The sequence below is a fragment of the Petromyzon marinus genome, chromosome 17 (genome assembly GCF_048934315.1).
Source record: "Petromyzon marinus isolate PM22_M1 ecotype Great Lakes invasive population chromosome 17, UKy_Petmar_22M1.pri1.0, whole genome shotgun sequence".
Lineage (NCBI taxonomy): Eukaryota > Metazoa > Chordata > Hyperoartia > Petromyzontiformes > Petromyzontidae > Petromyzon > Petromyzon marinus.
The window spans coordinates 16,353,856-16,381,848 of NC_133683.1; the positions used below are offsets into that span (position 1 = coordinate 16,353,856).

Sequence of the window (27,993 nt, forward strand, 5' to 3'; positions counted from 1 at the left end):
GCACCTCCGATTAGCCCCGTTGGCTACGTACGGTGCGAAAGAAGTTCCACATACAGTACTATACATTCGTACATACAGAGCGAGCGGCCGAGCAGCGGTGTATTAATTTATATTGCTCGGAGTACCGCAGTATGTGTACAGTATATATAAAAAAGATGTAATTATTAAGTTGTATTTTTACATCTGTGATTGTGAAATGCTTTGATGTTGTCTGCCAGCCGAGTTGCCCTTGAAAAGAAGAAGCGCTTCTTAAAGCTCTATGGGATTTACACCGGGAAATACTTCCGATTCTGACCACAGCAGTGCCAGATTATCCCAGTAGCAAAAGTAGCATATGCTACGGGCCCCGAGCTAAATGCTTTAAAGCTATCAATTCCGGTTAAGTAATTCGGCACTTGCTCTATTACTATAATACTATACTGCCTTAGCGATTTGTCGTATTATCTGCATGTATAGCAAACGAAAAAATACAATTGCTTTACTATAAAAGTAAAAAAAATGTATTTTAATATTTGTCTCTCTTTTTTTATTCAGGGCCCCTTTATTTATAAGATATGCTACAGGCCCCGCCCTAGCTTCATCCAGCACTGGACCACAGTATAAACACGTTCACGGGGGGGGGGGGGCGAATTGAGATTTTGTAGGCCCCTGGGCTACAGGTACTGTGAGGCCCCCAGTAATATTTTCAAAAGGAAAAAAAGTTAAAGAAAATTTAAATTAATTTTTACAAGTTCTAACAACATACAAAATTCAGCATTCACAAGTGAAATAACTTTTCACTTGATCTCTGGAGGCCCTCCAGCTGGCGGAGGCCCCCGGGGCTGCAGCCCCTAAATCCCCGTGCCTCAATCCGGCCCTGGGAGGGGAGGGGGGGTTCAAGAGAACCTTGCACCACCATTTGAAATGCCGCAGGTAGAGATGGAATCGAACCATCGGACCGGGACCGTGTGGGTTGCAAGTTCGGCGGTGCCAGCCAACGTCACCGCATGGCTTTGACAACCCCCACGGGGGGCGGGGGGGTGCAGCAGGAGGGGGGCATCACATCTGGGAGAAACGAATTGCCACGTGTTGTTCACGTGACAGACCTTACTCATTGTCTGTGGGTGGTGGGGGGGGTGGCGGGTTTAACGGCGCATTTATATTGACGCGATCCAACCCCCCCCCCCCCCCAAAAACCTTTTGTGGAAAATATTGGTCGCGAAAGCCGCCTCCTACTGCTGAGTGTTAAACTGGGAGACGCAGCAGATGGCTCTGGAGCGGTGCGCGATGGCACTCACCGAATATCAATGCACAGGGTGGTGGTGGTGGTGGGGGGGACACACGGCAAGGCACTGGCACGCGAGGGACTGGCTGATCGCCAAAGCCACGCCAATACCGAGCCTCGGGGGTGGCTCGGTGGGGGGGGTGGGGGGGGAGCTTTCCGAGTTACCGGCTGTGAAGGTGCGCGAGCCGGGAATGCTCAGGCAGCTTTGGCAGTCTCTCGCGCGCTGTCCAAGCATGCAAGTGATGCGACGGCGCGCGCTTCAGCATTGAACCGTCAGCCACCACGATCAGATCCACTGCTGGATGATGGCCGCCGCCTCGCAAAGTCGTCGCCATCTCTCACCGCGCCGCGAAGAAGTAACGATCCGTCATTCAGCCGAGCCAACCAGCAGCACATTAGACGATTTCGTTGCTCCATCTCCGCGTTGGACGCGTTCTCTTAGAGTCGCTGCGTACGAAACGCGGCCCTAATGTCATTCTGGAAATAACGTGGTTAAATGCAAACAAAAATTCGATAACTTATAATGCATCTTAAGCCTGTGCCATCCAATATTAAGCCAACGGAGTAGTTCAAAATATTGCACTACACGTTGGTGAATTGAGCTCGGCTATGCCACAGCAGGTGGTCAGCGGGGTTTGCCACGCACGGACAAAATTGTTGGCGCGATGGTTGCTTTGTAATGACTAACGGAACAACAACCGTGGGAATCCACGATCGCCGTATCCAAGCTCCCCAAGTTGCTTTCAGGAGCTGCAAGATAAAATATTACACCAAAAAAGGCTGGTGCAAGGGGACATACATTCTGTGCAACTACAGTACCATTTCACGGTCCACTGCATTTTTGCAAGATGTATGTGGGCCAAAGAGACGATGCTGCGAATGTCAAAAGCCATTACCGGAATCTCCGCATGCATAATTCACTTTCATTTTACGCAGACAGTGGTGGTGTGATGCTCTCAGAGGATTGTTTGAGTTGATAAATATTAATGGGAAGCGTGTGTGCATGTTTTCTGCTTAGGGGCCCCATTCGACGGAGATGTTTATCCGATTCTAAGTGGACGTTTTAATTAAACATCCCTGCCCCGTTAACGCTAAACATATACGATACAAGGCAAAGTTTTTTTTAAAGGCACGCCATTTTAATGTACATGCCTTAAGGGGGGATACAGTGCTATTCGATGTTCAAGCCTGCCTAATCCTGTGCATACAGTCGTTTGTGTTCTGTTGACTTACAGCAAAAGCTCATTCAACATTAAAAGCCAGATCCGTGCAAAAAATATTATTGTCAGATGCAAACTTGTTGACTTTAAAAAAGCCATGGTGATGGATACAAAAAAATATCTCATTACGTGTTTAATATAATGTATACGCGTGTGACTTTTTTTAAAATATCAGATCAGTAATCCTTACATAGGCTGTGCCAACACGCAGCGGGAAAGCGCGAATCCAGGCTCTCAGAGAGAACAACATTAACGGGTGTGTGCGTATCGCTATTACTTCTGGGGATTTTAACAAAACATTGGCCATATAGTACGATCAAAATCACTCCGAAGGGACGTGCAACGACCTCGCCAGAAAAATGGGATATTGAGCAGAGGCAATCCTGGGTGACTGACTCCCAGGGTGCTCGCCATGAGGTTTAGACGCAAACCTGCAAACCCCTTATCAGTGCCCTACCTTATTACAGACTAATTCAGACCTTATTGGTCACCCCGTGCCCTTATGCATCTCAACGTTCATCCTATAAAGTCCCATCACAAGGGAGAAACACAAACAAATAGACACCAATAGTACAATCACCACCACTACACTCACCACTAGTACACTCACCACTACATACCTGCCAACCCCTTATCAGTGTCTAGCTTATTACAGACTAGTTCAGATCTTATTGTTTGCCCTGTGCCCTTATCAATTACAAAGTTCATCCGAACAAAGTCCCATCACAAGAGAGAAATACAAACATGGGCAAAACATTTTTTTGCCCGTGTTGAAACGGCTGTACGCCGTATGGACCTGAAATCTAAATTTCCTGTACAAGAATACGGATTAATACTCTTTGGTTCTATTCGGTAAAGTCACGTAGGTAAAAAATAAAAACAACAAAAATCACGACGTTTCGGCCACAACACAAGTGGCCTTCATCAGGTGAAGGGACCAGACTGTCTAAAGGATAGCGCTGGAGTGAACACAGCCAAGCTCAGACCGCGACCTTTAAGCTGTGTGAGAAGAAACAAAGTGCCTTGACAAAGGAATTAGCATAAAAATTAGCATTTAATTGGCGGACTTAGCACCTAAACGGATTAAACCGTTTAGTTTGATAGGTGTGTAGACGTAAGGATTGCGAGCAGGCCCAGGAGATGGCGAAGTTGTTGTGGGCATATTTCTGGGCACTCACGAATTCTTGAAAAAGCCAAATATTGGTAAAACACACCAAGGTGGAACTAGTTTTTGTTTTAAAATGTATAGACCAGCGGCTCTTAACCTGGGGTGCACACACACCCTGGGGCGCGCAAGATGCCCTTTCTGATGATGTGAGATATGGCCAGATTTTTTTTAGAAGGTAAATAATCAAAACACAAATTGAGCACAGGCACGTAGGTGCAACTACTTTGTTTCATCAAAGCTACGTGTTTATTAAAATAGCACAAGTTTTAACGATTGAGACCCACAAGGGGCGCAAGACTGCAGTAAAGGTTAACAACCCCTGGTTTAGACTCGGCGAGGCTTTCCCGCATGGTAAATACTCTCCAATATTATCCTCATCGAGGTCTGTTTACGAAATGTGCAGCGGACACCTATGGGCTTATCTGCCCATGGTTCGTGATTATGATATCGATGGTATAGTATACATAAGAATGTCCATTTAAACACGGGGCTTTAAAAGACTATATATTAGGCTTCACAGCCTTGACTCTGCCCTACAAGCGCATGATTTATACGCTTGTACGCATATATAACGTTTACGTAATTCGCCGTTTAGTTCTAGTAATTAATAAAACGCTTCGCATGAAGTGCAATAAAAATGCACCATCAAAGTGTCAAACAAATATCTTAAACGTCCTAGCTCAGTTTCAATCAGTATATAAACAAGCAACTTTGACAAGTAACATCTGGCTCATACTGGTAGGAACGAAGTTGTAAACTGAGTGTACCAGCCTGCAATAGATTAATGTGTCCGTCCGTCCGTCCCCTTTCAATACTTTAACGAAGAGAAATCTCGTGCTGTTGGGTGTAAAATCAGCAATAGACAGCGCAGAGACTTGATATGTCTTATTGCACCCAACATTTGGAAGTCACATTATCTCATTTTAATTTTACGTAACAATGTCAAAAAATTGCGCAAAATTCCAATGTTCTTACCAGCCCACCCTGCAGGGACCTGTTTTAAACAAAAAAGAACTTGTTTAGCCTCTGATACAATATCCCACTTTGTACTTTTGTAGTGACTGACTCAGAGACACTAAGAGTAGGAGGCACTCTGTTTATAAACAGCCTTCACAGTCCACACAAAGTAACTACAGCTCTCAGTCAGGACAGCTGGCAGACTGCCTGACTGACGACGCCGAGTCGGTGAAGACGCGGACGGCAGCGAAGACTCCAGCAGCACGACGATGGGTTCCCACTCCAGGCGACAGCCCCAAGCTCCTGCTCGGGGTCCCCTTTTATCCTCCCAGCGTGGCCTCGCTCCGCTCCGGCCACGCCCCCTTTCTAGAACCTACTAGCAGGTTCCCGGGCTTCCCTCACGTGCCCCCTCTGTAACCTATATCCTACATCCCTCTCTCTCTCTCTGGTTTATCACGTGACCTGCTGTCAGTCCGGGTTGCTGCAACTGCAGATCCCCTTCTCTGCCAGCAAACAGCGCTATGCCACGTAGCGACCAATTCTATGTCACTACACTTTCACCAACAAGTCTGCGTACCGTCTCCTAGCGGTATCTTCTACACAGGAATTCCTCCGCTTATCCGTGGTGATGATGGGGGTGTGGTTAACGAGACCAAATATCGCAGATCCTTTTAATATGCAGGGTGTATCCGCTATTTGATTGCTATCCGCGGGTAAGAAATAAATATCGTGGATAACCCCCCCGCGGTTAATCGGGAGGAATAGGGCCACGAGTAACGTGAGCTTTTGCCAACATTACAGCTACCGCAGGTAATGAGTCGCAGATGATGAGTCGCAGGGAACAGGGTCACGGATAATACAAGTCGCGGATACTAAGAGTCGCGGATAATAGGAGTTGCAGGTAACAGGGTCGCGAATAACAGGAGTCGCAGGTAATAGGGCCGTGGATAATAGGAGTTACAGCCAATAGGGCCGCGGATATGAGGTGTTCTCTTCTGTAAAGCGCTGAACGGTATTCTCCGGATTTATAAAGATGCACTTTCCTCCCCTGCGCGTTTTATAATCCTGTAGGTGTCCGAGAATTTTAGAACCGTATTGACCGGTTCTAAAACGAGAAGGTTCGTCCTACTTCGCGAAGCGTCTTGTAATAAGATACATTCCCCAAATCGTAAACAAAACAGCCTACCTGTGAATTTACATGTGGGCAGCAGACCGCAGTGCATCAAACATCCACTGTTGTATCGAACTCTGCAACGATATTTGCCATCACGCCAACGCTCCCACAGCGTTGTTGTTGTTGTTGATTTGTTTTCGTCCACAAGAACCAGCGTGGTGAAGCATGGTCAAATAACTCTCAAGGAACCGCACGTGCGCCTGGAGGCCCGTCAGCTCAAGGGCTGCCTACATGTACACACGCACAGTCATTTTCGGTAACACAAATACCAGACAGCTCGAATCCTTCGACATTTAGAATGGGTCCAATTACTTTTTCTTTAAATCCGATAGTGAAATGAGGCTCCATCAGCTGTTATTACCTAGACAATGCAGTGGACTGTATTCGCTTTTATAACAAAAGCTTCAACTTCAAATCCGAGTCTGCGGGCAGAGGCGCCCTTCAAAAAGAACATCTCAGCTGAATGGGCTTTGCTTAAAAAAAAATACAAAAAAACCTTCCGATTATTTTAAGATTACGTTTGCCGAGGATCGGTGACACAATCTGCTCGCATTTCTATCCTTCTGCCCAACTACTGTTGGGATTTGGGAACGGAATCCCGACAGCACACGGACCGTGATGATGACTTACCCTGAACTGCACGCGTTGTTGTTGATTTGTTGTCCGAGCGTGTCGGTTGCAGCGAAGAACTGCGTTTGACATTTGCTGCACGGCTGTATGGCACGGGGGAGTTGATCAGCGACGTGTTTATATACTCTGTTCTTGTCGAGGTTGGTGAGTGAATGAGCGAGTGGTGGTAATGGCGAGACGAGCAGCTCGGTGAATATCTTGAAATTCTGCTACCAATTGATCAAAGACCGGGCCTTAAAGTTAAAAGCCCTACCAGAAATACTCCTCCAATGCTCCTCGCTGGAGATCACCACCTCTATAAACATCCTGCCAGCAAAGAGGATTAACCTCTCAAGCAACGTCCTTATTAGCGTTTTAACCCGACGGAAATGCCAATGTGCTTTAACTTCATTGTTGTATCCACCATGCACGTCATTTGGTGCACGTACAGCCTCAATCACTTAGAGGAATATTTTTTATCTCGACGTTACAAACAAGTTGAGAGATTGATTTTGGTATTGGAATCAGTATAACAATGAAACCAATTATGCAAATCGTGGGCGACCGTTGTGTTCCAATTAAGTTGTGGAATAATGGGAACTAATTTATTTGTAAATGTATTATGACTGCATCACATGATGGTAAACGTGGGTGGGTATTCACTTTAAGATGTTTTCTTGTTCATGTTTTTGGTTTTTGTGCGTTGCGGTTGCACCCGATTCAAGAGCCGAATGGCTCACAGGGCTATACCAAATAAATGAAACTGAAACTACGACCCGAGTAGCTTAATGAGCAAGGAAAATTTGCTTGCCCAGCATAAACAGGGAAGATGCACGTAGGATCCGTATACACACGTGCATGCTCAATGGCTTGTGCAGTTAACCACTTACAGCGGACACATGAGCCGAGAGATAAACGATCAGGAACCCATGATCTTTCAAGAATAAAGATCCCCCGTATAGCCTGAACAGACTATTGGGTAAAGTGCTGTCGGCTAGCCCCTTTGAAGGCCGGCACGGTAAACGAGGGGGATAGGTGGCAAGCACCACGCCCGACCACCTTTGTCTCCCCTGGGGCTATGATTTACACACCGCACCAGGTACTCATTTTAGGCCGAGTCGACCGAGGGGAAGCCCAGTACCGGTTCAGATCATTAATCATCACTGGTGCTGGCCATGAGCGGGTATCGGACCAGTGTCGCGCAGCACGCTAACCGCTCCCCGATATATACAGAACAAAGATCCTCCGTATATACACATGCACACATGCACCTTAACACTGCAATATGTTCGTTTTATTTTTTAAACCGACTTGATTCAACTGAAACGTGGTTAGGGGGCAAAACATGAGGAACACACGGAGCCCAACATGCAACCAACCGTATGGAACACATTAGCCACGTGTTACACTTTTAAGATCCCTGATCGAGCGTTTTTAGCATCTTGCACAAGCCGCATTGACGGATTGGAATACGTTTTAAGGCTAAACGATTGAAAATGGCACGGACATCATCCCAGTAAGCTAGCCTTGCGTAATGGCCATTACGTTCCAGGAGCTAAATGCCAATGTGGAGGTCTGCTGGCCATGACAAGGGTGAACAGTTCGTGTCGTTTTGCTATTCCAATTTACTGGTGAAACGTCGTACCCCATTGTAAATGTTATGTATTTGCTCTCCAACTCACCAGTGTACAGTACTAGTAACGAATTGGCACGTTGTTTACGTGACAAACCTTACCTAATAGGCTGTGTCGGGTGGTTGCGGGTTTAACGACACATTTATATTTAAGCGATCTAACCCAAAAAGCCTATATTATGAATATTGGTTGCGAAAGTCTCCTACATGTTAAACTCGAAACTCCTCCTCCGTTCAAGGAGCGCAGACTCCAGTGAAGTGGTTTTACTGTATGGTCCACAGATTGGGTTGCACGACCACAATTCCACAGTGGCTGGTGTCTTTCGCAAGCAACTAATTTATAGGTTTGCATAAACAGGAATAAGATGTAATAAAATAACCTTTACATTTAAAGCACTGTATCATAAGTCCTTTAAAAGGTACCCAGGTCGCCTTACTGTTATGATTATGTTAACAGTAATTCTGATTGTATTGAAAAAGCAAATATTGCTTTTAAACAATGGAAATGTTAATACAACAAAGAGGTAAAAGATACAATTATTTTTTAAGAAACTAACCATTTTCATGCCATATCACGTTGTGCCACATTTTATCCAATATACTAAATTAAATATTGCACCTGGACAGGTCTTCAACCAGCAATGAAATGACTTTAAATCAGTTTGTATTTTATAACACTGGGTATAAAGTAAAATTAGTACCAAAGGAATCAAAACCGTCCTGTTTAAATTAACGCTACGATATCCACTCCTGGGATTACGGGTTCATTAAACAAATTAACTCTACTTAGAAAATGCAAAGCGGATGCAAAACAAGCCTAGTAAAGAATTAAAGCTTTCGTGACTGCATAAATTACTCATTGTTTTTTTCGGTAAAGTCACGTATGTAGTAAAATTATATTTAAATAAATCAATCACGACGTTTCGACCGCAACACAAACGATCTTCATCAGGTGTAAAAAAACAAATAGCACATAGGGTGACATTAACGCAACATCTACTGCATATTTTAAGCCTCTGTCTGTTCATCCCTCTGGCCTTTTCCTGCTTCTCTGTCCGTCTTTCCTCTTCTTACCTCTCGTGTCGCTGTATATGTTTTTCTGCTATCTTACACCTCGTTTTTGTTCACTTTGTCTATGCTGGTATGTTCAACCCAGAGGATGAACACGAATTTAGCACTCTTCTGAAATTCGTGGTCTGCCAGGCAAGTGTCTGACTGTCGTTGGCCGACTGGCTTTGCATCACGTACATTTTTCTTAGGTTTGTTGAATTCTCGTCTCCCATCTTCTTGTTGTATTTACCTCCGTGCAGTTTAACGCTCTCTACGTGTTGCGTTGATGTCACCCTATGTGCTATTTGTTTTTTACACCTGATGAAGATCGCTTGTGCTGCGGTCGAAACGTCGTGATTGATTTATTTGAATATAATTTTACTACATACGTGACTTTACCGAAAAAAAAAACAATGAGTAACAAGCTTAGTTTTTTTTTTGCGAACGCTGCACACATCAATATTCAGCGGGAGGGAGTGCACGTGCGTGCTCCTGCAAAAAGGCACTTTTGTATATTCAATAGCAGGCGGGGGCGGTGGCCTTCTCGGCGTAGAACAGGCCCCACTTTTGGTCGCCCAGCTCACACCGGTAGAGTTTCTCCTGCCAGCCCTTGACGATGTAGTCGTAGTCATCTTGTGAGAATTCCTGCGGCGACACCCAAGGGAGAGAGCACGTTTGGTTCGTTCTCTCGTCCATCTTTGCAAAAATAAAATCCCTCAAAGGGCATAAAAGTCCCGTGAGCCTGAGCACAAGAGGCAAATATTACATATTAAGTTATGAATGTGCCAAATATTGATTCCAGTTTTTTTTTAAATATATGGCATATAATATACATTGTGATAATATACTTATATAAGATAAGGTTACTGTAGAATTTACTTTTATTGCCTCTATAAAGATGTTGGTATTATTGCTCAAGGTTTGCCATCACTGATGTCAGCAATGGTTGGAAATCGATGGCGACCCGCACGTGAGCTGGTGTGAGTGTGAGTGGGTCTGAGAGTGTGTCTGAGAATGTGATTGTGTCTAAGTAGGTGAATGTCTGAGAGTGTGAGGGTGTCTGAGAGAGTGTAAGGTAATAATGTTCTCATGGAACATTCTTAATCTATAAGTAAATTAAACGTAAATTTTGATTTAAAGCTTTCGTGACTGCAGTAATTCATATTCTTAGTTTTTTCGGTAAAGTCACGTTGAAGAGAAACAACAAAATAATAAAATATATATAAAACAATAAAAAATTCTCACGACGTTTCGACCATAACTCAAACGGTCATCTTCACACCTGAAGATGACCGTTTGATCTTCACACCTGAAGATGACCGTTTGAGTTATGGTCGAAACGTCGTGAGAATTTTTTATTGTTTTATATATACTTTATTATTTTGTTGTTTCTCTTCAACGTGACTTTACCGAAAAAACTAAGAATATAAATTAAACGTAATTGAGGATTCAGGCTTTGCCTAGAAACAGGTTAGTAGGCCTCAAGCCTTAGGCCTAACGGTTTAAACTTTAATTTGGTTACTCGACTAAGGTGTTTAATAACTTAACAATTACAGAGATCGTTAGATGGCAGATCTCCAGTCACCCCTATATCTGTCAGTGCATTTTTAACTCATTTGAGGATTAATTCTCACGCCGCAGGCTTCGTCTAATAACAGGTTATTAGGCCTCAGGCCTAAAGATTTAAACTTTAATTTAGTTCCCCATCTAAGGTATTTCATAACTTAATTTTACAGTACAGAGGTCCTTCGATGGGAAATTATCAGTCACCTCTTAATCTATAAGTATTTTAAAAACAAATTCAGGATCAATTATCTTGCCGCAGGCTTCATCTAGTACCAGATTAGTAGGCCTAAATGTATAAACTTTTAATTTGTTTACTCATAACTTAACAATTTTTACCGAGATCCATAAATTGCAGATTATAAGTCACCCCTTAATCTATAAGAAATTATGTTAAATGTAATTTGGGGATAAATTATCTGTCATGTTATCGTGGTTATGGCTGTTCATAAATGTTGCAGAGGTAAAGGTGCAGTCCTGCAACTGCCGGCTCATGCCGCCACGAGAGGAAGCTCTCGAAAGCCTGATGAGATCTTCCTCAAATCACTACTGTGTTGACGTATAGCACATAATATGCTCTCGGCCTTCATGGGGTAAACCAACAAGGTAACATGATTACACTCAACTTGGATATGAAGGAACAAGACATTGTGACTTCAATAAACAGCTCATAAGATCTGTGGCTATCACATGCAGTATTTTTTTTTATAGAGCGTCATTCATGCGAATAGAAATCCCACAACGCAGTATGTTTGAGCTGCTGCTCCCCGGGTCTGCCTGAGCTGGTCCCGGGGTCTACCTGAGCTGGTCCTGGGGTCTGCCCGAGCTGCTGCTCCCTATGTCTACCTGAGCTGCTGCTCCCTGTGTCTACCTGAGCTGCTCTCTTGGTCTACCTGAGCTGCTGCTCCCTGGGTTTGCCCGAGCTGCTGCTTCCTGGGCTGCTGCTTCCTGGGCCTGCCTGAGCTGCTCCCTGGGTCTGCCTGAGCTGCTGCTTCCGGGGCCTGCCTGAGCTACTGCACCCCGTGGCTGCCTGAGCTGCTCCCTGCATCTGCCCGAGCTGCTGCTCCCTAGAACTGCCCGAGCTGCAGCTCCCTGGGTCTACCAAAGCTACTGCTCCACGGGTCTGTCTGTGCTGCTGCCCCCTGCAGCTGCCTGAGCTGCTCCATGGGTCTACCAAAGCTACTGCTCCACGGGTCTGTCTGTGCTGCTGCTCCCTGCAGCTGCCTGAGCTGCTCCATGGGTCTACCAGAGCTGCTGCTCCCTGGGCCTGCCTGAGCTACTGCTCCCTGGGCTTGCCTGAGCTACTGCTCCCTGGGCCTGCCTGAGCTGCTGCTCCTTGGGTCTGCCTTAATCTGCTGCTGCCTGGTTTGCTCAGAAACACTCTCCGTTATCAAGGAGCCGAAGCTTCTGCAGGAAGCCCTCGACCGTCTTAACCTGCTCCTTGAGGTTTTTACCCTTCACCTGCTTGATCAGGTTATTGCCCTGTTCACAAAGATGCTCCTTGAAAAAAAAGAGTGTTAGGTCACATGCACGCTAGCGCAGAGAAATAGCAATGCACCAAGGTGTGCTTACAAACAGCAAGAACTTGAACGGCTAGTCAACTTCGTGACCTGGAGCTGACCACCACCACAAACTCAAGCACACGGGCGAGAAGCCGTACATGTGCGACGAGTGCGGCAAGACATTACTCGCGCTCGGCCTACCTGTACATTTTTCACTTGTGTGTTTAGCTGTTGTGGATGTTTGTTATCTTAAAGATGGCAATTCTCCTGCTGTGTATGATACTACTGTCGTTCCCGGCCATATCAAGTGCCACACTCAACTCTACAAACGGCTACCCTCGTTACTTTGCGTCCATACTTGTTGCTCGATTTGCCACTACACCTGCAAATGAAACGGCTCATAGACACTTCTACACTCCATCATTGTATCCTTTTAAACCCTATCTTTGTCCCATTACTTCACCAGCACTCCTTCCAAACTTCATTCTGCTCTTAAAAATAACACCATCTGCGAGCTGCTGCTATTCGTCCAAGGTTCACCGCTCTTCATCCTTTCACAGAAAATACTTGTGCAAACTATTAATTCTACTTTTCTTATTTCTGGGTGGTATTGAGCTTCATCCTGGCCCAAATATAAAGAACTCGTATAATTCTGTAGATTTTTCTGGCAGGAAAGGTGTTGGTGTTCTACATGTCAACATCAGAGGGCTTGTGATTAAATTAAGTCAACTAAAACTAGAAGTGGCAAATCTTGACCCGGACATTTTTTGCCTAACAGAAACATTTCTTACTCCTGCCGTCAATGACTTGCAGATTACGATTGACAACTACAACCTTTTTCGGCTTGACCAAGGATCTAAAGGAGGTGGAATTGCCATCTATGTTCGTAATACTATTGCATGTTCACCAGCTCACTCCTTGTTTAAAAAATGTTGCTTTGAAGGTTTGGCTCTCAGAATAACTCTTCCAAATAATCAACAGATATTGGTAGTGTGCTGCTATAGACCGCCTAGTGGGAAGGATGTTGAAGCTGCATCTGCACTGAGAGAGCTTCTTGGGGGCCTCCCTAAAGGTGAAATAGTTTGTGGGTTATCTAAATTGGAATTGGCTAAACCCGCCGGCCGTGGCCACAAATTTTACAGATGAATTTAACCTGTCTCAATAAATGTCCCCACAAGACCCAACCTAAAAAATCCGGGACAGTCATCTCTGCTTGACGTCCTATTGACAAATGCCCCTCACAATTTCACACTGACTGGTGTTCTGGGTAATAACCTTAGGATCACTCCTTCATTTTTGGTGTGAGATCATCAGCCAGACCCAAAGCCCCCCCTAAATTGGTTGAGAAGCACTCTATGAGACACTTCAGCACTCAAGCATTTACTAATGATGTGCTTCACTCGGATATTGACAAGGTCTGTGATATCCCCAACCTGACTAAGGCTTGGGAGACCTTCAGGTACACGTTTCTCAAATTCTTACCAAACATGCTCCGTTGGTTAGATTTAAAACTAAAGGCAACTGCCCACCATGGTTTGATCCTTTGATTACAAAGCTCATGAAAACTAGGGACAAGGCTTGGGCATGTGCTCAGAAAAGTAATTTGGTCAATGACTGGCTAGAATACAGGATTTTAAGGAATAGATGCGTCAAAAAAGATACGGCATGCAAAAAATGCCTATTTTTCCTCCACTCTACTGGAATCACATGGAATGCCAGGATTTTCTGGAAAACAATCAAATGTATCGAAAAGGCATCCAAAACAGACAACCTGCCCGTTGAGCTTAACCAAAATGGGGAATATTTTTCAGATCCCAAAAAAATAGTTGACAATTTTAACCTTCATTTTTTTGAAACTGGTAATTTTTTTGATAATGTATTGGGAGTCACCCCTGCTCATGCAAATTCCTACACCCCTGTCCAAACATTAAACGAATTTAGTTTCCACCCAATCCACGAAAGTAGTGTTCTGAAACAACTGTCCTACCTCAAAGGGTCCTCCTCTACCGGAGCAGATGGTATTCCTGTCTTTGCTCTACTAACTTTTGGTCACCTAATATACAAACCTATAGCCCATATTTTCAACCTGTCCATCAAAGAAGCATCACTTCCTCTAGAATGGAAACATTCCTATGTCCGTCCACTTCACAAAGGGGGCCCTAAAGATGATCCAAATAACTACCGACCTATCTCAATTTTGTCCCCGTTGATCAAAATTTTTTAAAAATTATTGACCGAACAAATTAGCAGTTTCCTGTCCACCAACAATCTACTAAATCTAAAACAATCTGGGTTCCGAAAAAAATACAGCACCACATCTGCTGCATTAGACTCTCTGAATCACATTTACAGTAGCCTTGATAATAAGCAGTATTGTGCCTGTATTTTTCTAGACCTGTCCAAAGCTTTTGATACAGTAGACCACAACACCCTGCTTAGTAAACTAAGTTGCCTCGGTTTTTCCGAAAACGCAGTGAAATGGTTACAAAATTACCTCTTTTCTCGCACCCAAACTGTATTCACAGATGGTTGGAGGTCAAACAGTGTTAAGATAACAAAAGGGGTTCCACAGGGTTTCATCCTTGGCCCTTTTGTTCTCTCTTTATGTCAATGACTTGGGCACTGACCTGGATCATTCCAGGGTAAATCTTTTTGCAGATGACACGATACTGATTACTACTGGCTGCTCTCCAGATGACGTGATTGCTAAGCTACAGGGTGATTTCAACAAACTACAACATCAGCTAGTTGCTCTTAAACTAGTCCTGAATACCTCCAAAACCAAGGTGCTATGCTTCTCACCAGGACTAAAGCAGGAAGTTATTTTTCCCCAATTACATTCCTTAAATAATTGTCAAATAGAGCAAGTCAAGATCTATAAGTATCTTGGGGTCATCCTGGATTCAAAACTGAATTTTGAACATCACATTGATTATATTGGTAAAAAGACAAAAAATTAAATTGGTTTTCTGTATCGACACAAGCACTGCTTCCCCCCCAATGTACCCGTTTGGAATTGATAAAAGCTACCATACTGCCTCTACTTGACTACTGTGACATCATGTATAAATCAGCCCCAAGTACTGTACTGAAGAAGCTTGATTCCATCTATCACTCGGCCTTGAGATTTACATTGAACTGCCCATATAGGACTCACCACTGTGATCTCTACATTGGGTCAAACTTAACATGTCTTAATGTTCGACGGCTTGTGCACCAGATCTTATTTATTCACGATGTACTTACAAAAAAATCCGCAGACTACCTGCTGGATCTCCTCTCTGTTTCAAAGAACAAATTTGACCTCAGGTCTTCGCTCATTTACCAGCTTCACATTCCCTATTGCTGTACAAAAACTGGAGGAAGGGCCTTTGCTATTGATGCCCCCAGAGTCTGGAATGCTATTGCCAATAAACTGTAACTTGAATCGCTACCAATGAGATCTTCTCTCAAAACTGCTCTAGAGGAGCTGTACACCCCTCGCTGCCACTGCTATTCATTGGCGTAAAATAAAATGTTTCGCTCTGGATGACGCTGCAAAGTATTATCTCTATTTTGATTTAGCGTGCTGATCTTAAAGGTGCATTTGAAAAATTTGATACTCCGACTGATGCTTCTGTTGTTGTGGAGTAACTCATGCAGCCAGCTATGGCTCCAGGGTTTGGTGTTACATGTTATTTAAGTAGTTTATTGTAAAAATTCGGTCACAGTCCTTGTGATCACTGTTACGTTGCAATTATGGCTTTATTTTTTTTATTTGAAAACGTTTTTTTTGTTGTAGTACGGAGTTAGACTGATGGCCTTAATCTAAGTTTTTGTCGTTGTTGTTGTTTGACTTGCATCCCACTGGGATTTTTTGCACACAGTGTTGGTGTACGGTGCTTTTTTCAGGAATATTTTTGCTGTTTTTTCCATGGATTTTCTGTTTGCACAGTCACATAGTCACTTCAAGATGTTTTTCTTGTTCGTGTTTTTGTTTTTTTGTTTGTTGTGGTTGCACCCGATTCAAGAGCTGGATGGCTCACAGGGCTATACCAAAATAAACTGAAAACTGAAACTGAAAATCTGAGGTGCTAACGACAAATACAATATTTAGTCTTTGGCCCATGGACCATTATAACAATTCACCCCACCCCAGGGATTCTATGAAATGTCACGATTCAACATCACAATTTGAGTCGAGAATTGGTTCTCCAGATTTTTTGTCTGGATGGGTACAGATGTTCTTGCTTCGACACAATAAAAGTTCCTCATGGAATTTTTTTGATTCATGACATGATGTGATAGCACTTTTGAAATTGAAAGAAAAGTATACGTAATTTTTTTTTAATTTTAGATAGCGCCGTTCATGCATATTGCATCTCACATTCGCTGAGGAACCACAGACACGAGCTGGAAAGCTGCCAGGCAGTTATCCGGCGACAACAATTGCTCTGCAGCTCTCTAAATATATTAAGATGTTTTCAGTCAATTAGTGTGTATTATACATGTGCGAGGGGGCAACGCCCTATCCCATACAGAAGGGACAGATTATACCAGTCCACACTTTGCTGTATTGCATTCTGCTGGCGAGCCAGGGTACGGAAGTGCCGTACCCTGGCTTGCCAACCCTCGCTGCTGCTTCCAGTGCTGAACTACAGGCAGCCACCTGCATAGCCACCACCACCACTAGGGAATAAGTCAACTGGGGGGGGGGAAAGAAAAAAAATAAACTTTAACTGTGCCCAGATGCACGTGGCTTGTACCTTCACAAACTCGTCCTTGACGAGCTCTGTGCGAGCCACCTCCTGTTTGGCCACCTCGATGAAGTGGTTTGTTCTGTCCTCCGCCTTCACACGCACAAACCCTGCCGCCTCCAGGAACTGAAAGAGCCCAACCCAAACACAGGAATACAGCTCGCCTCATCAAACGTTTTAAAAGTTTACATATATTTTGGTATCTCTATGTCCTAGTGCCATGAACAAATGACATTGAAATTATGTTGCACATCATCACAATATGAACAATCCAAGTGTGGTCTTCTGGGCCAGGCAGTGTGCTAGACACATCTTGTAAGCTTTCACAACACAAGACTGCATCTTCAGTTCAATTACTGTAGACGCCTTCAGAAGTGTGGCAAGAGAAGAAATACTCAAGACGTGGCCTAACCTAGAAGACCAGGCTTAGACGACGAGTGGGGGTGCGGAAATCTAAGTGCCGTTTGAATGATGTTGCACAAAAACAAAGTACATCCGTGCAAAAATTAAACGTGTTGGTGGATACCCCCACCTTGCCATACTGAGAGACTTCGTACAAAATGTATCCACGGTCCTTCACGTAAGCCTCAAACAAACCAGACCAAGGCTTGGCACCGCAGCAGTAGTCGGTTATGAGCAACTTGCCTCCAGGCTTCAACCAAGCCTGCATGCGGATACCCACACGACAAAAAAAACACCGCAAATTTTAACAGTATGGAAATCTTACCGATAATTAAAGCATTTTTCGGATTAGCAACTGTAGACGCCACAGCTGTGGCAGCTCGTTGACTGTAACATGAATATGGAATTGACACACCAAGTGGCTCAACGGTAGTGCGAGCGGGTCCGCTATTGTATAGTTGCGAGTTCAAATGCTGGTTGTGGCCATGGGTTCACTCGGCACATCATCCCTCCGGTATAATTAGAGGAGCACTTTGATGTTGTCTTATGGATGTCAAGAGTGGTTGTTCTGTGGACTCACTCCCATCACAGCAAATTGGAATTTACACCACTGGCTTAGGGCTGTAAACAGCAGAGCGGCACCTCAATGCTCATTTGAGCGGAGAATCACTTTGTAAAGGACACGGGCCTCACGTTCTCAAGAATCACAGGGCACATGCAATTCAAACGACAAAGCAGTTAATTTGTCGATTAGTAAGTTGGCACAGCAGTCACACCAGTAATGGTTCTACTGGTTTCGGGCTTAATTTGATAGGAACATTCATAGGAAAAATATTTCTTGGAGCTGCTCTTTACACACCCTCTGTTGATCTTTCAAGGTAGTGCATTTCCTCCGCTGAAGCCTTACCTACAACCTTCGTGACCTGATTGTTTGATGTTACTACCGAGCAAGTGTTTGCAGTCCTACTGTACTGCACAGCTCTCCCCAAATGTTTTCGATTGTACCGCGTGTCATCCGGCATGATGTCCAACGTTTCGTTCCACGTAATGGTGGCTTTTTCAGAAACTAAATTCAGTTCGAAAGAACGATACGTGGTACAACCCGATAAAAACATAGGATGGCTCGAGGTCGATATTGTACACAACTCTTCATTGTTATCGCCCAGCTATTTTTTTTGTACTATTTTTCCTTTCTACCAGGTAAGGCCCACTGAGCTATGTAGCTCTTCTTCAGAAGCGATCTGGTTATCACAAATGATCGCTCAACTAAAGTAGCTTATCATCATGTTGAAATTTATAGCAGCCAAATACCCCAAAACGGATGTTGATTCGAAATGTGTAGGGAAAAACCAGAGGACCTGGACAAAAATCCATGCGACCACAGGAAGAGACAGAGAGACATGCAAACTCCAAATATATAGGCGCCTGGGTCGGGATCAAACCCATGACCTCCTGTACACCTGGCAAGGTAGTTAACATCTGGCCATCGTGGCACCCGCAGCGGCGAGCTATTCGGTCTGAGAGCACAACTGTGTGTGCTCTTTTACTGCGGCAGGCCACATCGCTTACATAAAAACTCTTGAAGAGTGCCACTTTGTCGGCGATGTGGAGGATGGTGTCTCGGCTATAAACCACGTCGAACGAATTTTCTGGGAACACGCGCTTGGTGGCGTCGCTGATCTCAAACTGCACCTGTGCGAGAAGGAAAAGGTTTAAAACTTTTGAAGACAAATTAGTCACAAATCAGTGCTTTGCAGGGGTGTGCCTGGTGAGTGCTCGGATAGGTGAACACTGCGCGCTGCCGGCTGGTGTGACGGGGCTTGCAGGGCAATGTGTTGCTTATGCACTGCGGCAAAATCCATTGTTGTATTCTACTTCTATGCGCACACGTTTATCCTCGCCGTGTCAATTACTCTCAAATCACCCCTGCGACCTGCACGGTGGTGGGGATGCACGAGGTATCTACAATATACCCTGTTTACCTGGGGTGAGTTTCGGATTTAAATATATTTCGGACATTGAAGGTCAAGTTCAGATCAGTTACAACTTTTCGTATCATTTACATTCCAGACTGTGATGAACCGTCTTCTTGTTAACAGCAGCGATGTCACCCGATGCCATGCGACACCACTTTTGGGGGTGGAGGGAGGAGGGGTGGCAGCGTGGAAGTGGCATCATATTAGTGACATGACTTCCAGTTTTCAGATCAGTTCTCACCAAAGTGTTTCCAGATCACCTGAAATTTCGTATCCAGGCCTGATAAAAAAAATATAATGCATTAATCCAAACAATCGGGAGAACCGCCCAACTGCGCACAAATCGAATGATCGGAATCGACGATGACCCATGGTCTCCGACCAGGCGAGCGTCTTCGGGGGATGGAGGGGGTGGCGCTGCGTGCGCCATGTTCAGTTTCAAGCTGGAGGGCGTTTCAGAGAATTTGTCGTACCCACGTGACCCTTGGCCGGCCGGTCGACCGGGTGACGCCACAAAGGGCATGGATGGAGACCATATCTGTATGTATGTATGATGGACTTCTTTGAGCTCTGTACTTAGCCAACCGTGCTAATCGAAGGTGCGGGGGAAGGACAACAAACTAAAAACGTGGCTGGGATGGCAGAGCCGTTTACGTAGTACCGTGTACTATGTAAAACGTTGCGTGATATTTGTGTTGTTGATACATTATTGCTGTTGATGTTGTTATGAACAATTATCTTATTGTCGTTAATGATTATGTCATTATTGTTGACGTTATCGTTGTTGCTACAGCAAATCATTGTTATATTATTGTTCACGTGGTTGAGTGAGTCGTTGGTAAACGAAAAGCAAGAAAACCACTGCTTGCAATTCCCTTAAGTTATATCCCCACGCGGGCAGTGCTTGTAAATCAATGAGGCAAATGCCCTGCGTGTTTCTGCAGGCCGAGCTGCCGTGTAAGTCGTAAGCTCGTTGTTCGCGATGCGTACCAATGGGGCGTCTTCTTCCACAGCTCTCTCCATGGCTATCGCCACCATGTTGGATGACAAATCAACGCCAAGCACTTCCACTCCATATAACTAGCGAAGGACAAGACAAAGTTGAAACGTAAAGCTGTTAGGCCAGAGCTAAAAAAAAACCTAGTAAGAATATTTTTTTCAGATGAAAAAAAAATCTCCCAATTATATTCCAATTGTACTATTGATATCGTGTCATCAAACGGGGAGAAATTGCCACTCGAAACTCTCAAAGTGAGCGATGCATCACATCGTCGTCAGCGAATGGCTCTGGGGATGATCTCACATAGCTCTCATCATCACCGACATTTATTTCGTATCCCATGCGGGACATCTCGTGGGACCAAAATACAGGGGTATGTAGAAGTGATTTCAGACGAAATACTATTTTTTTAAATACAGTAAAGCCGGTGAAGACAGCGAATTAAGATGCACCATAAACAATTTGAACAATCGGATGCAACTGAGAGTATGCAACGTTCTTGAGTAAATGTCATGGACAGAGCTAAGTGGAAGGCCATGATTGCCAACATCTTTGAGAACACGGCACACAGAAAAAAAGAGTACAGACAGTATATAAGAGAAATAAACAAGATTTTAAAACTAAATTGTACTTTCGAGAACACTCTTTTTCGTTTACTTGATTTTAATAATTCGTACTTGAGAAGTCACTTAAAAAAACTCGCAGACTGCTTATTGCATATAAAACCCGTAATGTATAATTTTAAAAGTTGGATATATAAGCTATGTTTATTGAGTAGACAGTGTGCCACCGCTATACTTTAGAACCTGATTTAATAACGGGTGGCTGGTGGATTTGAACCAAGCATCTCAGTAGGTGCCACCTCAGAATCTGAGTTGGTATTATCCCCCACTGAGCCAGCCACCTGACCATCTCACTCAGAAGTCACACAGGGCAATTCTGAAGCTCAGCTGGCAGAGGAATCCGATCATTTAAAAGCATTCATGATGATCTGTACCTTTTGGACAAACTCGTATTTTATTAAATTGGCAGCGATACTCGCACAGAACGGAACTCTCTTATTCTAGTGATGGGTTCTTTTGCGAATTAACTTCGAGCAGATGGTGTGCTTTGGTAATTTCCTACAGGAATTACTATGCAAGAATTAAACTAATTAACTTCAAGCAAACTGCTTCAGTGGGGAATAAATGCTCCAACACCAAAGCACCTTGCAATATTAAACAGAAAAATTACGACAAACACAATTATATACTTTTCATATGTATTTTGTGCACGTTGCATAATTTTAAACATGCACAAGAGATATTTACAATGACAATCGCAAAATAAATGTTATGCACCTTAGACATCAAGAAGTCGCCCCCTCCAATGCCACAGCCAACATCCAGGACCTTCTGTCCTTGTCGCAGTCCCAGCATGGCCAAAAACTCCTGAGAAAAACCAAAGTGTCACACTCCGCTAAAACAACAAAATCTCACTCTCAAAATACTTAAGGGTGCTTGTTCTTTACCCACGTGTCTTTTATTCAGGAATAATCTCACTTCAAGATCTTTCATACATGCAATGCAATATATAAAATACACCCACCATTGCTGAGAGATTCCTGTGGCAATCACTATGCCTCTGTGGGTGGTGCTCAAGTCAATGTTTCATTCACTTGAATGTGGTTCTAACAGGGAGTCTATCACGGAAGATATTGTCCAATTGAATCTCATTCGTTTGAATGGTGACACAGGAATCGTCATTAAAATGAGATTCAAACACCATTCAGAATCCTCGTTCATTAAACAGGTGATTCCTTGATTTCCATTCAAATGAATGTGGATTATCTGAGAGATAAAGCCCCGTGCATTTCAATGACAATTCCACTTGGCTGTGTCCCGGGCTCGCCAAAGAGTTTGAAGATTCCATACTGACACGACTTCACAGTTAGGGCACTCCGTCCTAATGTCCTCATTGATAGTGTTTTAACCTTAGGGACGTGACCTCAAAGAAGCACTATAATGGAATTTTTGAACGTAAGTTTACGGTCCTCAACGCACCTCGGTGGTCTGGCGGCCACCTGTGCTGACAAAGCCGTGGCCAAAGATTTTCTCGTAGCGAAGAATGGAACGGGACGAGTACTGCTGCGTGTCCAGAAACTGCTGGAAGGTGGCGAATCCGTAGTTAGCAGCCTGGTCCCGCTGGACCTTCTGCATTAGCCAGCACATCTGGTTCTTGTTGTTCTTGAACTGTAAAAACACAAAACGGCAGCAGCATTTCACATTGGCGCGATGATTCCATGACCGGCCAAGGTGACTGGGTTGCAATTGCAATGGGAAAGATGCTTATTACTTGGGGATATGCAAATAGGTGCCATTTTGTTCGTTAACATGCCACCGACAGCCAAAAATCAATTGCTCGTTTTAATAATGACGTTTAAGTTCGAGCATTTACCTTGATGTATGTCTGGACCGACTTGGACATTACAATCTCAAAGCCTACACTCTTGTCCTCCTTGTTAGGCACAGGCAGGCTACCCAGCTGCAACAGGTGGTTGTACGCAGCCGGTTTACGATACTTGGTTGGGTTAAAGTTTCGATGACCATCGCCTGCAAAAGTTTTGCAACAGTCTCAACATACGGCAGCTTCACAATACACAAATAATATTTTTTTTTAAGTTAAAAGGTACAGCCCTGAGATTACTTGCTCATGCCACTGCTAGTCATAAATTGAACTGTTATGCACTGCCAAAGCACTTTACTTGGTAGCTTTTTGTTTGCAAGGGGATGTCGTGAAATGGAAGATTGTGGAAAACGGGACAAACCAGACTGGGTGAAGCAAGACTCGCGGAAGAAGAGATGGCAGCCAGGTCGCAGCCAAGTGAGCATCTTTCTGGCGAGTACCAGGAGCTCTTCATCCGTCAAGTACATAAACAACCAGTTCGAGAAGATGACGTCGAAGCTGTAAAAACGAAGTAGTAAAGCAACCGACTTGATTGGCACGGCTGTGTACAAAATGGTCACAAATGTGGTTTCAACACATCGTAAAGTTATCTAAATGACATCGGAAGCCTCTACCTGTTGGCTGGAAAATCCAGCTGAGTCACGTCAGCCTGCAGGAAGGTCAGGTTTCCACGGTGACCGTTGTCTTCCTTGTTCTTCGCAATGAAGTTCTCCATGAAATCCACTGCGGTCACGTGGTTGGCAATCTTGGCTAGGTGTCCAGTAAAACGTCTGCCAAAGCAAAATACATCAACTTCATTAAAAAAATAGGTTAAAAATATAATTTGTAAAATGGAGCAAGTCTTTTAATGTTGCACTCTGATTTAATGTACAATAATGGAAAGGTTAAATACAGGTAGTCCCCGACTTACGATGGTCCGACTTATGATATTTCGATCTTACGATGGCGATATGACAAAATTGTAAAATACTTTTAATTTCGCGCGGCAGGCAAACGCAGCAGCGTACGAGGTACGATACTGTACTTTATCATCGCCATCCTCCTCTTCCGACAACTAAGTTAGCCATCAACAACCTAACATCGTTCAAGTATGCAGACGATGGACAGAATCTTGGCGAGTACAGTAGAATATGATAAGTTACGATACATTCAATGCATGTATGATACATAGCATTAGCGATTTCATTTTAGGGTTACCACGATACGATACATACTTTCAATGCATGTTAAAAGTTTTTTATAGCAGATAGGATTGTTTCTTGAAAAGACTTTCCATGAAATTGCAGTTCACATAGGTAGGCTAAGAATTTACCTTGTTTTTTACTTTAAATTTAACTGTGCAATACAGTATTGTAATTAATAAATACATGCAGTATATAGTTTATACAGTACGGTAGTGTAAATTGCTCTGTTTTGCTGAATTATCACCATTCTTTAAGACTCCTGGGTAGGCTAGGCCATCTTCGACTTATGATGGGGTCGTCTTAACGCATCTCCATCGTAAGTCGGGGACTACCTGTATTTACAAGAGTTTTCACAGATGAATTCAGGGACATGGATATAAGGAGTGCTGGATATTTGGGATAATAGGCTTGTGATAATTAGAGTTTCACTGTGGTTAACATAAAAGCGGCTTGGCCCATATTACACACCATATTGCTAGCACGTGTGCCGTCAATATATATATATATTTTTTACATTCTCAGAGTCAACACTGACCCAATGCCAGCTCCCAGCTCCAGGATGTCGGTTCCATCCAGGTTTGGCAACAGCGAGAGGATTTCCGGCTTCTCCTCCTCAGCCAGAGTAGAGGCCTTGGAATCGAGCATCATCTGCTCCAGTGTAGCCTCTTGTGAGTGCTCCTTCCAGAACTTTGTCATTTCCTCCCGGGAGGTGCATTCTTCGCTCGCCAAGCAAACAAGAGTCAACAGCGGAGTCAACGCACGCTCGGAATATTTCCGCTGCCCTTTCTCAGAAAGCCAAATCAAGGCACCGCAGTAGTTCCTTGTAGCAGGGATACCCATGGGGCATGTTATTTAGGTACGTTGCAACAACATATTATTCTTGATATTTAAGATTTTCTAAATACTTCCTCGAAACTTGACTACAAGTGTAATCTCCAAATAATTAGAAAGTATTTTTCCACCTTAATTACACTGCTATATCAGTAGATTACTGGGGGGGTTGCAATTGGCAACTGTTAGGTTTACAGTAGTGTTTATATTGCATAGCAGTGAACTGTAAGTTATTACATGGCTGTAACTGCTTGAGGGCAAAAGTAATTCAGTATAAAACCCTCACCAAACCCGACTACAATTAACCAAACTTTCCACGTTTATGGATGTTATAACCTTCATTTTATGCGCGGCAGTTAGGAAAAAAAACCCCACAATTTTTTTGTAATAGTATAGAATGTCGGCAAATTGATTCCACTTCAATACTCTATCAAACACTGTCGTGTAAAAGCGTCCTGTACCAAATGTACATCATGAAGAATGTTTGGCAAGTAGCCTCTGCATAATACACTGTATGACCTGATTGACAGACTTGCCTAGTGACACAACTAGCACACGACTTCAGCGTTTTACTACTACTTTTCAGTTCACACTTCCCACAGAAATATTTATTTTGTTACATATGACTCTTTTTTTTCCCAAGAGGGTTCTACTACACTGGTTTAAAAAATATATATGATGCTTTCAGCCAATTTATGAGTGTTTATTATACAAGCGGGATGAAACCAGAGGACCTAGAGAAAACCCACGTGGGCTTGAGGGGGCAAAGCTCTATCCCCGTACCGATGGAAACACATGGCGATTAGTCCACTTGCTGTACTGCCGCCTTCCCCATGGTGAGCCAGGGTATGGAAACCTCAAAGTCCACCGGGAAGGCGAGTTGTACAACATTTGTGTGATCCACCAAGCCGCTAAAAGGATGCGGGGCCATCAAGCGCGAGCGGAAAGTTTAAAAGCTGGCAGCAAAACATGGCATGAAATTATGACCACCCCAAATATGGTTTAGGTCATAGGGGGTTCGTCAACCCGAGGCTCTGGAGCCGCATGCGGCTCTTTTAATGACTTGCTTCGTGACGGTTATTCACACATGCATTGAAACACATGTATTACGGGTGTTTTTTTGTTGTTTAAACCAGATTCGAAAAAAGTGTCTCTCCTTGTTATTTGGGTTGCCGATCCCTGGTTGTGGAAAACGGGGGCTGCCAGTGTTCCACAGAAAACTGTGTGGTTAAGCAGGTTCCAAAGCGTCACAGTAACACACAGACAGCTGAAAGACCTAATATTGTACGCGGACGATCGTATTCACAGTGACACATTCTAGCCACCTGCCACAAACGTGGACACGTTTTTTCTCGTCAGCTATTCTTGACAATGTCCTGCTCACTGACCCGAGAGCTCACACCAGCCAGGGCGAGGGAATTATTTCAGAGTCCACACCTGAATATAAACTATGAATAACTCGCACGTTAAACAAGGGATCGAGGTCGGGGATATTAGTTATATTTGGGGATGATTAAAACGAGACGTAACTGTTTGCGATTGTCTGCACGTGGCATCACACAACGCGCAACACGATGGGAGGGATGGCATCATCTCGTGTGCAGGATACGTGTGGGATTGGTGCATCTCGCAAGGCCACGAGGAAAGCCTTCATCCAACAGCGGATAGATCACGGCTGAAGATGACGACGACCGTGCAGTTTATATTACGGCCTAGATAACAGCACGGCTTGTTTGGATGAATAATTGACGTCGTCAAATTAAGCACGTTCCAATGTCCAATGGCAATTACTGTTGGAGTTGAGTGCGTGATCATCACGACTGATAAATATAACCAACGTGGGCCTGCGGATATACACGCGATCACAATTCACATTAACAACCAACACCTCCGTGGACAACAAACACTACCGACTTATAAATTACCGGTGACATTCGATTCCGACAGCAAACCGAAGCGTCATTAACATGCAGCCCAGCCGACAGCCAAACACGACTTGTACCCCCCTTTTAAATGTCTAAAATTATCCAACGGGTAAAGGTAAAATAAACCTCCCACACACACAATAACATCGTGGTACGAAATTGCGAATGTTGTCCGGTTAATACAATTACCACCCAACGTGTGAGTTATGAAACCCTTTGACGTGAATTCACAAGCCACGAATGTCTACGGTTATATTTAACAAAATATATAAAAACTTCAACCGGGCGATGAAGAATTACACAACTCGCTCCCACATCGTGGAAAGCATTTCCACGGGATTCACTCGAACGAATCGGTAGCATCTCTAGGTCAGCTCCGGCGTAAATTTAAATGGGTATATGATCACACCTACCTTGAGCAGTAGCCATGGGCTGAGGTCGAGTACAGTACTCAAAAAAAAAGTGCCGAGCTAACGGTGGCTCCGTATTTATTGCACGTAAAATACTTGTACTATAATAATAACGACGACGACGACATGTAGCTCTTGTTATTGCAACAGCAGCAGCAGCGATAAGAACAAGTTTAATTGAAGTATATAATCAATGTTTAAAGGGTTGAGAGCACTGCCCCCCCCCCGTACTGCGTGGATCGCGGCTCGAACGCGTGAAAACGAGCGGCTGCTTCTGTCGTGAATTCTGCCCCTGGGCAGCATCCAGCCGCGGATTAAATCTCAATCGTTTGTTTCACCACCGCCCCTCCCCACCTCCTCTTCCAACCAACTATGTCAACGTTGCACAATACACTGTGGGGGCCAGTGTTTAACCAACCCACGCGGGTGGCGGCGGTGGTGGTGGTGTGGCCAGGCGCTTTCGTGTAACGATTGCGTGAGCCGGACGTTGCAACCAACGCACGATTTGAGACCCGCTGCGGTTGAGGGGCCCCCCCCCCGCCCCCCTCTGTTGGCGGATGAAGCCACGCCAGGTGGACATGTTAGCATGGGATTACTGTGTCGCAGTATCCCAACTCTCTGTTTAAAAAAAAAAATACTCTCTCTGGCCCTCTTACGAAGGGTCGTCGTCCGAAACGTCGCCTGTTATAGAATGGTATTTTAAGGCCACTGTGTTGTTTGATGAATGCGTTGAGTTTTGTTTTTAATTGTGCACCATCTGCCAACGCAGCAGCAGCACCAGATAATTAGTGTTGCATTATGGGCTAAAACGTGTTTTTTAAAATTTTCAAATGTAAATTTTAACTTGTTAAGCATTTATTTTCTTTCTCGTGATTGTTATTAACTGTATCAAGGTGCATGAATTCATTGTCCCGTATTGACATAAATCTAACAAATATGAAAAT

At 44.1% G+C, this 27,993-nt stretch overlaps 1 protein-coding gene across 1 annotated transcript; it reads right to left on the reverse strand.

Annotated features, from left to right (window-relative positions):
• Positions 1-7,664: 7,664 nt before the first annotated feature.
• LOC116943248 (uncharacterized) lies at positions 7,665-27,550 on the reverse strand. The gene is made up of 12 exons (XM_032955944.2): positions 27,053-27,550; positions 24,419-24,599; positions 23,314-23,469; positions 23,061-23,197; positions 22,691-22,845; positions 22,297-22,485; positions 21,595-21,684; positions 20,245-20,334; positions 18,848-18,970; positions 17,409-17,540; positions 16,886-17,002; positions 7,665-9,720 (listed from the first exon to the last, which is right to left on the reverse strand). The coding sequence occupies exons 1-12, from the start codon at positions 27,066-27,068 to the stop codon at positions 9,592-9,594; spliced, it is 1,515 nt and encodes a 504-aa protein (XP_032811835.1). The 5' UTR covers positions 27,069-27,550; the 3' UTR covers positions 7,665-9,591.
• Between the last annotated feature and the right edge of the window lie 443 nt (positions 27,551-27,993).